This window comes from Pyxicephalus adspersus, chromosome 1 (assembly GCF_032062135.1).
Source record: "Pyxicephalus adspersus chromosome 1, UCB_Pads_2.0, whole genome shotgun sequence".
Taxonomy (NCBI): Eukaryota; Metazoa; Chordata; class Amphibia; order Anura; family Pyxicephalidae; genus Pyxicephalus; species Pyxicephalus adspersus.
The window spans coordinates 177,727,673-177,739,020 of record NC_092858.1 but is presented as its reverse complement, the minus strand read 5'-3'; the positions used below and the strand labels follow the sequence as shown (position 1 = coordinate 177,739,020).

At 43.5% G+C, this 11,348-nt stretch overlaps 2 protein-coding genes across 2 annotated transcripts in view; one reads left to right on the top strand and one right to left on the bottom strand.

Annotated features, from left to right (window-relative positions):
• SIK1 (salt inducible kinase 1) overlaps nt 1-5,149 on the top strand; it is a 6,862-nt gene extending 1,713 nt beyond the window's left edge. Inside the window, exons 2-14 of the mRNA XM_072398516.1 lie at nt 258-402; nt 639-755; nt 1,063-1,126; nt 1,387-1,548; nt 1,783-1,907; nt 2,018-2,141; nt 2,872-3,065; nt 3,219-3,341; nt 3,430-3,519; nt 3,596-3,740; nt 3,920-4,135; nt 4,218-4,386; nt 4,518-5,149. Of these exons, the coding sequence (XP_072254617.1) occupies nt 259-402; nt 639-755; nt 1,063-1,126; nt 1,387-1,548; nt 1,783-1,907; nt 2,018-2,141; nt 2,872-3,065; nt 3,219-3,341; nt 3,430-3,519; nt 3,596-3,740; nt 3,920-4,135; nt 4,218-4,386; nt 4,518-4,695 (1,851 nt within the window). The 5' untranslated portion in view covers nt 258 and the 3' untranslated portion in view covers nt 4,696-5,149. The remainder of the gene's footprint in view (nt 1-257; nt 403-638; nt 756-1,062; nt 1,127-1,386; nt 1,549-1,782; nt 1,908-2,017; nt 2,142-2,871; nt 3,066-3,218; nt 3,342-3,429; nt 3,520-3,595; nt 3,741-3,919; nt 4,136-4,217; nt 4,387-4,517) is intronic.
• Nucleotides 5,150-7,875: 2,726 nt separating this feature from the next.
• On the bottom strand, nt 7,876-9,859 carry CRYAA (crystallin alpha A). The gene is made up of 3 exons (XM_072398515.1): nt 9,646-9,859; nt 8,771-8,893; nt 7,876-8,216 (listed from the first exon to the last, which is right to left on the bottom strand). Exons 1-3 carry the CDS (start codon nt 9,832-9,834, stop codon nt 8,007-8,009), a joined length of 522 nt encoding a protein of 173 aa, XP_072254616.1. The 5' UTR covers nt 9,835-9,859; the 3' UTR covers nt 7,876-8,006.
• Nucleotides 9,860-11,348: the final 1,489 nt, after the last annotated feature.

The window sequence follows — 11,348 nt, the reverse complement described above, 5'->3', positions numbered from 1 at the left end:
ATACCCCCCTCATATCTATTCATCTATCACCCATATACCCCCCTCATATCTGCCCCTCTATCACCCATATACCCCCCTCATATCTATAACTCTATATATCATCCGTCTATCTATCTATTTATCTCCCATATACACCCCTCATGTGCACCCCTCACCCTGTCTTCCATTCCCTCTCTCTGATCATAAATTGTAACCATTATTCCCAGTCACCCCAGATACTTCCTCTGTAATCTAAGCTGCTGTGGTCTGTGTTGTAGAATGGTGGTCCTGAAGGACGGTTGTGCTGCGGGCAGTGCCTCCCGTAGGCCCCTGCGTGTTGGCTTTTATGATATTGAAGGGACTTTGGGAAAAGGGAACTTTGCAGTGGTGAAACTAGCACGGCACCGCGTCACCAACACACAGGTAAGGGGCACAGGGAAGATAAATTTGTTTAAAAGGTACCATGGAGGACCAGTGTTATTGAGGGTGGAGGTACCATGTTGAGGAGGGTAATTTCAGTGCCCATGGTGGTTTCTATGTGGGGGAGGGGGCAGTTTCAGTGTGGGTAAAGGTCCCATGGGGGGTGGCAATTCCACTGTTAGTGGAAAAACCATATAGGGAAGATTTTAATGTTATGTGTGATTACTGCATTTTAACAGGTCGCCATTAAGATAATTGATAAAACCCGTCTGGACCGAACCAATCTAGAGAAGATCTACAGAGAGGTTCAGATTATGAAACGCTTGCGACATCCACATGTCGTCCGCCTCTATCAGGTGATTGTTGTGTTTTCCTTCTCTACCGAGGACTAGGCCATTTACCTACCTATACCCACTAGGGAAAGGACCTTCCAGTTGATTACCACCCCCATCTGCATTTATCAGGTGACGGAGTCACTGTAGATGACTTCTACATCTTCTGGCTCAGATAGTCTTTAAGGGTGTACACCCAGCCCCCAGTGTATATATCTGTCATCTGCCCTTATCGGCTAATAACCTATACCTCCTGCACCCTCTGTCACCTTCTGTTTGTCATGCTCCTCCCCTGACATCATCGACTGACATTTGATGTTCTTTTCTTTAGGTGATGGAGACTCGAGACATGATCTATATTGTCACTGAATATGCTAAAAATGGAGAATTGTTTGGTGAGTTTATAGATTCACATTCTTAGTGTGGATCACACAACAAAATCCTTTTTTCTCCCATGTCCAGGCCTGCTAATGTAAATGAGGATGAGGGGATTTTATATCTGTCATCAGAACCTTGTATGTCCAATCCTTCTCATGTAAATGAAGGGGAACTCTGTAAATATGCTGCAATCTGCCTTGTTTGTCCCCGTTTATCTACCGATCCCTATCTCATCTTACACGGTAGCGGAGGGTAAGGCATTTTTTTTGTTCTTCAGATTATTTGACGGTGCGCGGGCGGCTAACGGAAGATGAAGCCCGTCACAAGTTCCTCCAAATCCTGGCAGCTGTGGAGTATTGCCATTCACAGAACATTGTCCACAGAGACCTCAAAACAGAAAATCTTTTGCTGGGAGACAACATGGACATCAAACTGGCTGGTTAGTTGCCTAAATTTTGTGAAGTGGAGTACAGTGACTAATGTGGTGACTTGCAGTTCTGGGTTTAATTTTAAAAGACATTGCATATATGGGCCTCGTCCGTAAAACCTTAAAGCCAGCTGTATGGCACCATGTTTGTCTCTGGTATTAACCTATCAAGGTACTGTTGTAAGATGTTATCTTTGCTGCAAAGCAATGTATCTCCTAATATCCATTATTACATTTCTTCATCAGATTTTGGGTTTGGTAACTTTTACCTGGAAGGCAGACTCCTCAATACATGGTGTGGAAGCCCCCCATATGCCGCCCCGGAGGTCTTTCAGGGAAAAGAATATGAGGGGCCACAGTTGGATGTTTGGGTGAGGACAGTGAGATTGAGCCCATACATGTTGTGTTTGTGTGAACAGGTGTGTGTGGAATGAAATGCTCAGTGTATTCCATATAGCTATTGTGTGTTGTTTCTCTGCAGAGCCTGGGGGTCGTCCTCTATGTTCTCTTGTGCGGATCATTCCCATTTGATGGACCTAATCTTCCTGCACTGAGACAGAGGGTGCTGGAGGGGCGGTTCCGAATTCCATACTACATGTCTGCAGGTGAGCCCAGTGTGGTGTCAGTATCTTGTTTTATAATTAAGAAATGAACCAGGTCTGCTTAGATTATTAATAATATTATTATTATTATAATTATTAATAACAGGATTTATATAGCGCCAACATATTACGCAGCGCTGTACAATAAATAGGGATTGCAAATGACCGACAGATACAGTGATACAGCAGGAGAGAACCCTTAGATACCTGTGGAGGGGTTGTTGCTGACTTTCTGATAATTGGAGTGTGGTGGCTTTCATCTGCAAGGAAGGCAGGGTGAGGGGAGGTTGGGAGTATGGGGTTGTAATGATGCTCAGACACCCTCAGAGGGGTATTGTAGTGACACTCCGATATGTGGGGGGATTTCAAGTTGGAGGTTTGGGATTGCTGCTATTGGATATTTAGGTGGGTGTTGGTGCTTTGTAATTAGGCTCAAATATTTGTGCTTATGCTCAAATATCTGTGAAGAATCAATACTAAATGCCAGAGGTATCTGTGTGTAGGAGATTTTGGTGATATACCCATGGCAGTGATGTGGTAATTTTCAGATGTCTGTGTGGGGGCTCTTGGATACGGGTAACAGAGTAAAGGGAGACTTGGGGGCTCTGGGGTTTTGGATGCTTACAAAGACTCTGAAATACCTTGGGGGGATTGTAGTAATCCATGTTATAAGAATTGATCATTACTGGGGTCTCGCCTCATATAATGTGATTCCATCATCTTTGTTCTCCAGATTGTGAATACTTACTGCGCAGGATGCTAGCCGTGGATCCAGCTAAGCGACCAACTATTGCACAAATAAAGCAGCACAGATGGTTCCAGGGTTTCCAGCCATCCCTGGCTAAGCCCCTTCCTATTGCTGAACCCTCCTTACAAGTTCTTGCTATCATGCAAAGCCTGGGCATAGACAGAGAGCGCACCCTGCAGGTAATTGGCCTCATAGCAAAGCAGTTGGGAGGGGGCCTTCTTTGTGTCATGCAGTTTTTAGTATGACATAAAGAACCTTTCTGATTGCTTTCTCCTAGGCTGCTGGCATTCTGTCCTCCACCCTGGTGTGAACAAGTTCTGTTTAATTCTCAGGCAGTGCAGAATGATACATATGACCACTATGCGGCCATTTACTACCTCTTGGTGGAGCGTCTGCAAGAGTCGCGATTCGGCCAGCTTTCACCTCAAATCCTTTCCACAGCAGACTTTAGCAAGGTAAAGGCTTGTGAGGAAGTGTTGTGTAGGTTAGATGTGGAGTCCTGTGTTCCAGCTCATAATATTATATACTTTTGTCTTTCTTCAGGGTTGCACCCCCTGTGGGGTATCTCCGCTTTTGTGTCATCCTCCAACCAAAGTATCAGACTGTGGCTGTGGCCTTAGTACTCCTCTTGAGGTAAGTTCATGTTATGTTTTAACTGGCTTGGGAGACTGACTGTGGGTGGAATCTCACTCAATTTGTTCTAATTTAGACATTGTTACATTTGGGGGAGTCTCCATGTCTGGGCGTTTCTGTATCTTGTCCAGCCTCGTCTCTGCAGGACTCCGTACTGTGTGAGGATCCACAGTTGTATGAGGTCACCTGGAAGAGAAGCCAAGAAAATACTACAGCACCAAGTATGTTTCTTCTTTTGCCCTGGCCCCAACTTCCCCCTCTCCACTTCTGCTCGCGTCCTCCACCACCTTACCTCACATTCTTTTTACGCCCCCAGCTTCCTTCTTCCTTTTCTACCCTACATACCTCTAACTTTCTTCTCCCTGCTGATGTCTTATTCATCTTCCTCTCTTCTGTCTAGGTATCTTCGTCTCATGTACCCCCTCTCCATCAAGCAGCCTGGAGAACTGTCTCCTACCGCCGATACCAAAACCCTCCACCTCACGCTCCTCAGCTCCATTCAGCGCTCAGTCAGCAACTCCTGTACTGCAATATAATGGAATCACTACAAACAGCAATCTTCTCCCTGTGGCTTTTCAGGAGGGCCGCAGGGCCTCAGACACATCACTCACTCAAGGTTTGATTGTGTGAAATGTGCTTTGTGTGCTTTATGTGCTTCCCTGTGTAATATGTCCTCTAACAGCTGCTTGTCTGCACAGGTATAAGTGCGCTTCGCCAGCTCCGAAGGTCGGTACGAGTCCGTGGCCTGTTATGTCTTGGCAAACTTCGACACAGAGGAATTCTCACACGTGGGGGGCGACCTGCAGATAATGCTCAAAATACAGCAGAGCCCCAAGGATTGTTACAGGATGTTCTGCATCAGCAGAGGTTAGGAAATGCCTGTTTCTGGGCTAGTTTGTGGGTGGCCAGGTTCCTAACCTAGATAGTAACCCTAAACCTGTCATTAATTTTTCCCCATGAATGATCTTTTAATCAAATGCCTAATTTCTTTCATGCAGGTTGTTGCAGATCTCTGTGTCTCCAGCCTGTTCTCCATCTTCACGTCTCCAGGAATGCTCGAGTAATTGTTACCTGGAGCCCACATTTTGCAGCCTCACACAGCCACAGTTGGGGACCCCGCAGGCCGTGTACTGTAGCATGGACTATGGCCCTGCCACTGCCCCATGTGTGTCCTAAAGCAGATGGGCAGTTTTCATCTTGGACAATTACCTCGTAACTCCTTCAATGCTGGAGAGCCTTGCAATACAACTAGTGCACAGGAAGGTCTCTCAGGTGTTGGAGGGCACTATGCAGCACTGATGGGGTGAAAGCAATAATCTTTCATTGAAGCACAGAACAAAATTGCTCTAAGTGTTTTGTACAGACAACGTAAATGTTATTTATGATGGACAATGTCAGGTGCCTGTTAGCAACCAGCACAAATGTATTTACTCTCAATGCAAATATTGTTAAAATGTAGAGTTCCCCCTTCTTTTTGTGTCAGATCATTATCTCAACTTCTGTTGCACAAACCTCTCACCCTAGTGTCTCCTGTATTGCCCCGAAGGCACATAGCCCCCCGTTGGGCTCATTAACACTACTGGGTCTCTGACCCATTTTTACTTCTAAAATAAATTATTTTTCATACAAACATGGAAGTATTGTTTTTTTACCATATGTCCTATGTGATGTTGGTGACAGAATGGCTCCTGGACTTGTGGAAACGTGACCTACCGTTCATCCTGACAGATGCCTCCATACTCTTCTCTGTAAAGTGTTTGTTCTCCAATTATGCAGGAAATTGTACCTCTGGTTACCCAGCAGGATTTTGACCAGATGCAAGGCGTTAGCTGTTTGCCAGATAATCAGCATTGGTTGTGTATAGTCTGCATCCCTGGTATTGTTTGTGGGATCAAAAGAAACAAAAAGTTTGTTTTTTAGCTGCTCTTGTCTGCTTTACAGTATTGTCCTTGAGTTTCATCAATGCATTTATTTTATTGTGTACCACTGGACATAGCAGGTATGCTTTAAAATTCATTTTAGATCAGGGGGCTTTATATGCAAAAGTTTTTTGTTTTTTTTCCATGGGATATGTTCTTTCTTCTCTGCAGTTGGGTTTGTTCCAATGCTTGGCCCTTTTTTTCCTTCTAGCTATTTTTTTTTCCCCGAGAGACTACTTGCTTCTAAATCATTACCTTTGCTCAGGTCAGGCAATCAATTATGTGGTTCCTTCTGTTAAATCTCTTCCTCTGTGGGATTTCAATTTCATTCTCCCAGACCTCTATTTAAGTCTGTTGGAGATGTTTCTTTCTTTACTTCGATTGACATTGTGGCTTCTTTGTGACTCACCAGATGCAGGATTTTTTCAGGCATTTCGGCATTTTCTTTTTGAAGAATCCTGAATGATTTGTGGACAAATAGAACCCTTTCCTGGATTCAGAACACACTTTTCATCACTTTTAAGTTCATGATCACTATTAAAGCATGTTGTCCATGGGAGGGGGTTATACCTAGTATACAGTATATCCCAGTACTTGCGTTTTGGGGAGGGGGAATTGCCAGTGTGCAACCTTCTTGTTGGGGGAATAAATCAGATGTTCAAGAACCATGTGTCCTCTCAGTAAATTCCAAAAAAAAACCTTTTACCTATTATTTCACAAAGAAGGAGAATGTACAGTTAGGTCCATAAATATTTAGACTAGGACAACCTTTTTCTAATTTTGGTTCTGTACATTACCACAATTATTATAAATTAAACAACTCAGATTGACCTGCAGACTTTCAGCTTTAATTCAGTGGGTTGAACAAAAAGATTGCATAAAATGTGAGGAACTAAATCCTTTATTACACAATATCCAGCTAAATGCAGTCACATTGATTGGGAGGCGTTTCATAATACAGATGGACAATGACCCAAAACACACAGCCAAAGCAACCCCGGAGTTTATTAAAGCAAAGAAGTGGAATATTCTAGAATGGCCAAGTCACCTGATCTGAACCCAATTGAGCATTTCACTTGTTGAAGACTAAACTTCCGACAGAAAGGCCACAAACACACAGCAACTGAAAGCCGACACAGTAAAGGCCTGGCAGAGCAATAAAAAGGAGGAACCCCGGCATCTGGTGATATCCATGAGTTCAAGACTACAGGCTGTCATTGCAAGCAAAGGATTTTCAACAAAGTATTAGAAATGAACATTTTATTTTCAGCTTTTTAATTTGTCCAATTACTTTTGAGCCCCTGAAATGAAGTGATTTTGTTAAAAAAAGGATTTAGTTCCTCGCATTTTATGCAATCTTTTTGTTCAATCCACTGAATTAAAGCTGAAAGTCTGCAGTTCAATTGCATCTGAGTTGTTTTATATAAAATTAATTGTGGTAATGTACAGAACCAAAATTAGAAAAAAGGTTGTCTGTCTAAATATTTATGAACCTAACTGTATATCACTAAATCCTTTGTGGATGCAGGTCTTTGCTCTAATGTCAAGTTTGGTCCTACACTTATCTCTGTGAGCTGCCTGATATTGCTGGTAGCATTGCTAAACTCTTAAATTTTTCATGCCTGCTAGCCATTCTTAACCTGCTACAATTGGTCATTTTGGTCCGGGGTAGATCTTTGCAGATGAAAATGTCTCAGTTTAATACATAGCTACAGGTTTATTTAAACTTGTGAACACTTAATCCTAATTTCAAGGGCTGGTGCCAAGCATACATGATGAACAAATCACAAATATACAGCAATGGTTACATACTGTATTACAAGCAATTGCTGCAGTGGCTGATTTACTAAAGGGGTAAAATGTGGATAAGTTGATGCTGTGCTGACTGTAATCCTCAAACCATGTGCAAGTAAAACAAAATATCGAACATTGTAGTATTATACAGTGTTGTAGTATTATACAGGAAAGAGAGTTATGTGTATACACTAGAACAGGGGTCTGGAGCCGCATGCGGCTCTTCAGCCTCCTTGTTGTGGCTCCCTTCGGCTGCCGCGGGGAGATTTTTGATGGGGGATCCCCTTCCTCCCAAGACACTGCGGAGGAGGGGGATTCCCTATCGATGGACGACACCGACTGTACACACGGAAGATTTTCGCCCGATAATTGGCCGATGCCGATTATCGGGCGATAAAAATCTGCCGAGTGTACGTAGCTTTACTCTTTCAGGCACTGTCCTACTGTATCTTGCCCTAGATAAAGACCCATAAATCTTGACTAGCCAGGTGGAATAATTGAAAGCAGCTCGGCGGAGCATGGAATTTTAATACTTTACCGTTCCCATTCTCTATTTGCCATGAGCACTATCTCTATCCTTCATTTGTCATAATAAATACCCCTACTCATGTAAATACCCAATGAATGGCAGACACAAAGCAGCTGATTGAGGAAAGGTTTATTGGTTATTTGGCCTTGCGCTCCGTACAATGACGTTAGCAAAGACTTGGGGTAAAGATCTGGATATGTGAGGATATAGATTATGATAAATGGGCTCTGGGGGGGCCCTCATATTTAGGAAGAGGGGGCAGAGGTGGGCTTTTCCTCTCGGGATACAGGGATGGGCCTCTCACTGTGGCTGGAGTCCAGGCTGGACATCAGTTTGGGTCCGCTAAAGGTCAAGATGCCATCAGCAGAGAGTGAGCAGCTGACAGAGGACTGGTCCAGGTTGGAGGGGAGACGGTAGCGGCGGTGGAACTCCCGGGAAATGTAGCCGTGGTCATCCTGGCAGAGAAAACAAAAGAAGGTCAGTATATGAGCCCAGGAGACATCATCTCCTTAGGAATTTATTCAGTACTACAGGTTTATCATGGATATCGTGGTTAAAGAAAAGGATTGTGCTGGTTACAATCTGTATAATGTTCTTTAGCTCTACCAACCTACGGACCTGTCTGGTCATATATATAATGAAAGAATTCTTTAGGTGGGCCCTCAATGTTAATTCTGAAGAAAACAACAACAATTTATGATTCTTTCATAAATTTGTATGTATCCCTCTCAGCCCAAAATGTAATCTGCAACAAGGTATTTACTATTTTAGTGATTATTAGTGTATGACCTTTGTGACATGCTCATCAGTTTGTGGATCTGTTGCTAATGCAATCGCTGTTTCCTGGTCTAACCAGAATTTACCTAAATTGAGGTGATGGTATGTGGGGTTTTCAGATGGCTTATACCCACACAGCAAGAAGATGGGGGGCTTTGTGTCTTTTCCAACTCTGATGTCTGTGACCACCAACCTGCTTGAGTGGTCTTACCCAACATATCTCAGCACCTACCTGTCTTTCGCTGTGCTTTCCATGGATCTCCACAAAGTCATCCACAACCTTTACTGTCAGATCATCAGGGGAGAAATGTTTCACATCCAAGTTAATGGTGAAACGGTCACGATCTGAACGCACCTGTGAGGAGAAAGATTGGTCATTGTGTAAAGCTTTCTATGTGCACAAAATGCTATAAATATATAATATAATGCTATATTATATATTACAGCTACCCCCCCCCCAAAAAAAAATGGTTTTGAATCTATCTGAGCACAAAATGGGGATCATTGTCTTGGTAACTTTCCTAGATTGTCTAAATTACCATTTGTTGGGTTGGTGATGTTTTCAGACCCATCTGACTGGAATATTAGAACCATTGTATGGGTTACTCAGCCAGAGCCCTCCTGCAGGATGAAATCTATTATATCTGTAACTCACCCAGAGCTTTCTGACCACAGGATTAGGACTATTGAAGCAGTGACACTCTGAGACCCCCAATTAATTAGAGAACTCTTCTGACTACAGGATAAACATCCTTGTACTAGGTGATCATCCCAGACTTTTCTGACATCACTGAGACATCATTGACTGCAAGATTGCATAGGTTACCCTCCCAGACTCCTCTGCGGTAAGGACTACTACTGAGGTAACTACTGCCTCCCCCAGACACCTCGGACCATGGATGCCATTGCACATTGGACCATTGCATAAGTGGCACCCCCAGCTCTCTCTAACCATAGGGTTGAGGTCCTTCATGGCATAGGAGACCATTGTTACTCTCCCAGACTCCAAAATCTGCAGAATGGGAGACCATTTTAGAGGGGAAATTCTCAGAATCCCTGTGACCGCATAAGTGACCCTGTTGACAGTGGCCCCTAGCTGCTCCTCACCTCAGAAATGCCAGAGTCCAAGAATCCTCGGAATAGGCTTTGCCTATAGTAGGGGCTGATTGTGGAGGAGAAGAAAGGAAATAGATCGTAGTCAAACAATCCTTCTCCAAAGACCTGGTCGAAGAGGCGGTTGGGGAAGAAGGGTCCCAGAGCACGCTTGAACCAGGGGTGCTGGATAGTGATGTCCATGGCTGAGAGGTTAAGACAGACGCAGACCTGTAACCCACACTGACCACCCTTCCCCTTATATACCTTACAGATAAAAAAGGGGGATTAGATTGTGCTGGGGGAGAGATTACACCCAGAGACATGACCTCACCAACTTCCAACCGTCAGCACATTTCCCAGACTGACCCGCTGCTCATTGTCTGCAGCCAGAACTTTCACTGTGCCAGCAAAATTCCCTGCAATAGACGAGACTCTGTGGCCCCCAATACGAAAATCTGCAGATACGGGACAGTACACAGATATCAGATCTAACAGACAGGACACACACATAAGATATGCCGAATGTGAACACTAAAGATATTCCTGATGATTGGCCAGACTAAGCTATGACATTTCTTGCCTCCATTTGCATCAAATGTTTTGTAGAGGTTTCCAAATTTGAGGATGAAAGGGAGCATGACAAATCGTGAAGATTACTGGAGGTCACAAACCTGAATAAGAAATATCATAACACAAGTGGTGCTGCCATGTCCATTTTATAGAGAAAAGAGACTTTTTTCCTGACATCTCCTCCATACAAGCCATACGTGTTCAGCCTTTCTAATTGTCTTGTCATGAACTGCAACATGTAACACTGAGGCGTGTAGAGTGTAAAATAGAGATCTGGTGGTTTCCCTCCAATTTCTCTGAGCATTGTACAGTCTGACCTGGGGGTGAATTTGCTGGGACATTCACTCCTGGGCAGATTGACAACTGTCTGGAATGTTGCCCACTGGTGAATAATCTTTCTCCCTGTAGAATGTTGGACTTCAGATTGTTTGGCCTTCTAACCCTTCCCACATTGATTAGCAGCAACATTTCTGATCATTGCTGATGTCTTTCCTCCTTGGCCACCTGGCTGCTATTTACCCTCCTTATTGCTATGGAAGGGGGTAGTTACTTTATCACACGCGGCTTCTGCATTATGACGCAATGTAATTATCATGTGTTGGTGTTCATCTGGGATTGTATTTACCTTAGTTTAAGAGTTGCTGAGGACCAGATATAAAAATTATCATGTCCTAATACACGAAATCTTAGAGTTGAAGGATGGGTATTTCCTTTTGAGAGAAATGTTCATATGAAAATGTCAGATGTGTCAGAGATTGGGGATCTCACAAGAATTGGTGGAGCGCAGGGAATCTATAGATTTTACAAGTATTGGTAGGGTGTCATAGATTGGATGGGGGGGGGGTCTCTGGACATTACAGGTATTGTAGGTATTAGGCATTGGTGGGGTGTCAAAGGTTGTTGGGAGAGCTCTAGATAGTACAGGTATTGTTAGATGTCAAGGATTGTGATGTCCCTACATATTACAGCTATTGGTGGGGTGCCAAAGATTAAGGCGAGGCTCTCAAGATTTTAGAGGTATTGATGGGGTTAGGTTGTTGGGGCATTTCTCTAAATTTCTAATAATTTATTATTATTATTATTATTAAAAAGGATTTATATAGCGCCAACATATTACGCAGCGCTGTACATTAAATAGGGATTGC

Bases quoted from the DNA above. Each gene is read 5' to 3' on its own strand.
- CRYAA (XM_072398515.1), bottom strand. From the start codon at position 9,834: ATGGACATCACTATCCAGCACCCCTGGTTCAAGCGTGCTCTGGGACCC. The intron at 8,894-9,645 runs GTGAGGAGCAGC...TTCTCCTCACAG, and splicing joins TGGACTCTGGCATTTCTGAG to GTGCGTTCAGATCGTGACCG. The intron at 8,217-8,770 runs GTAGGTGCTGAG...TTTCTCTGCCAG, and splicing joins GAAAGCACAGCGAAAGACAG to GATGACCACGGCTACATTTC.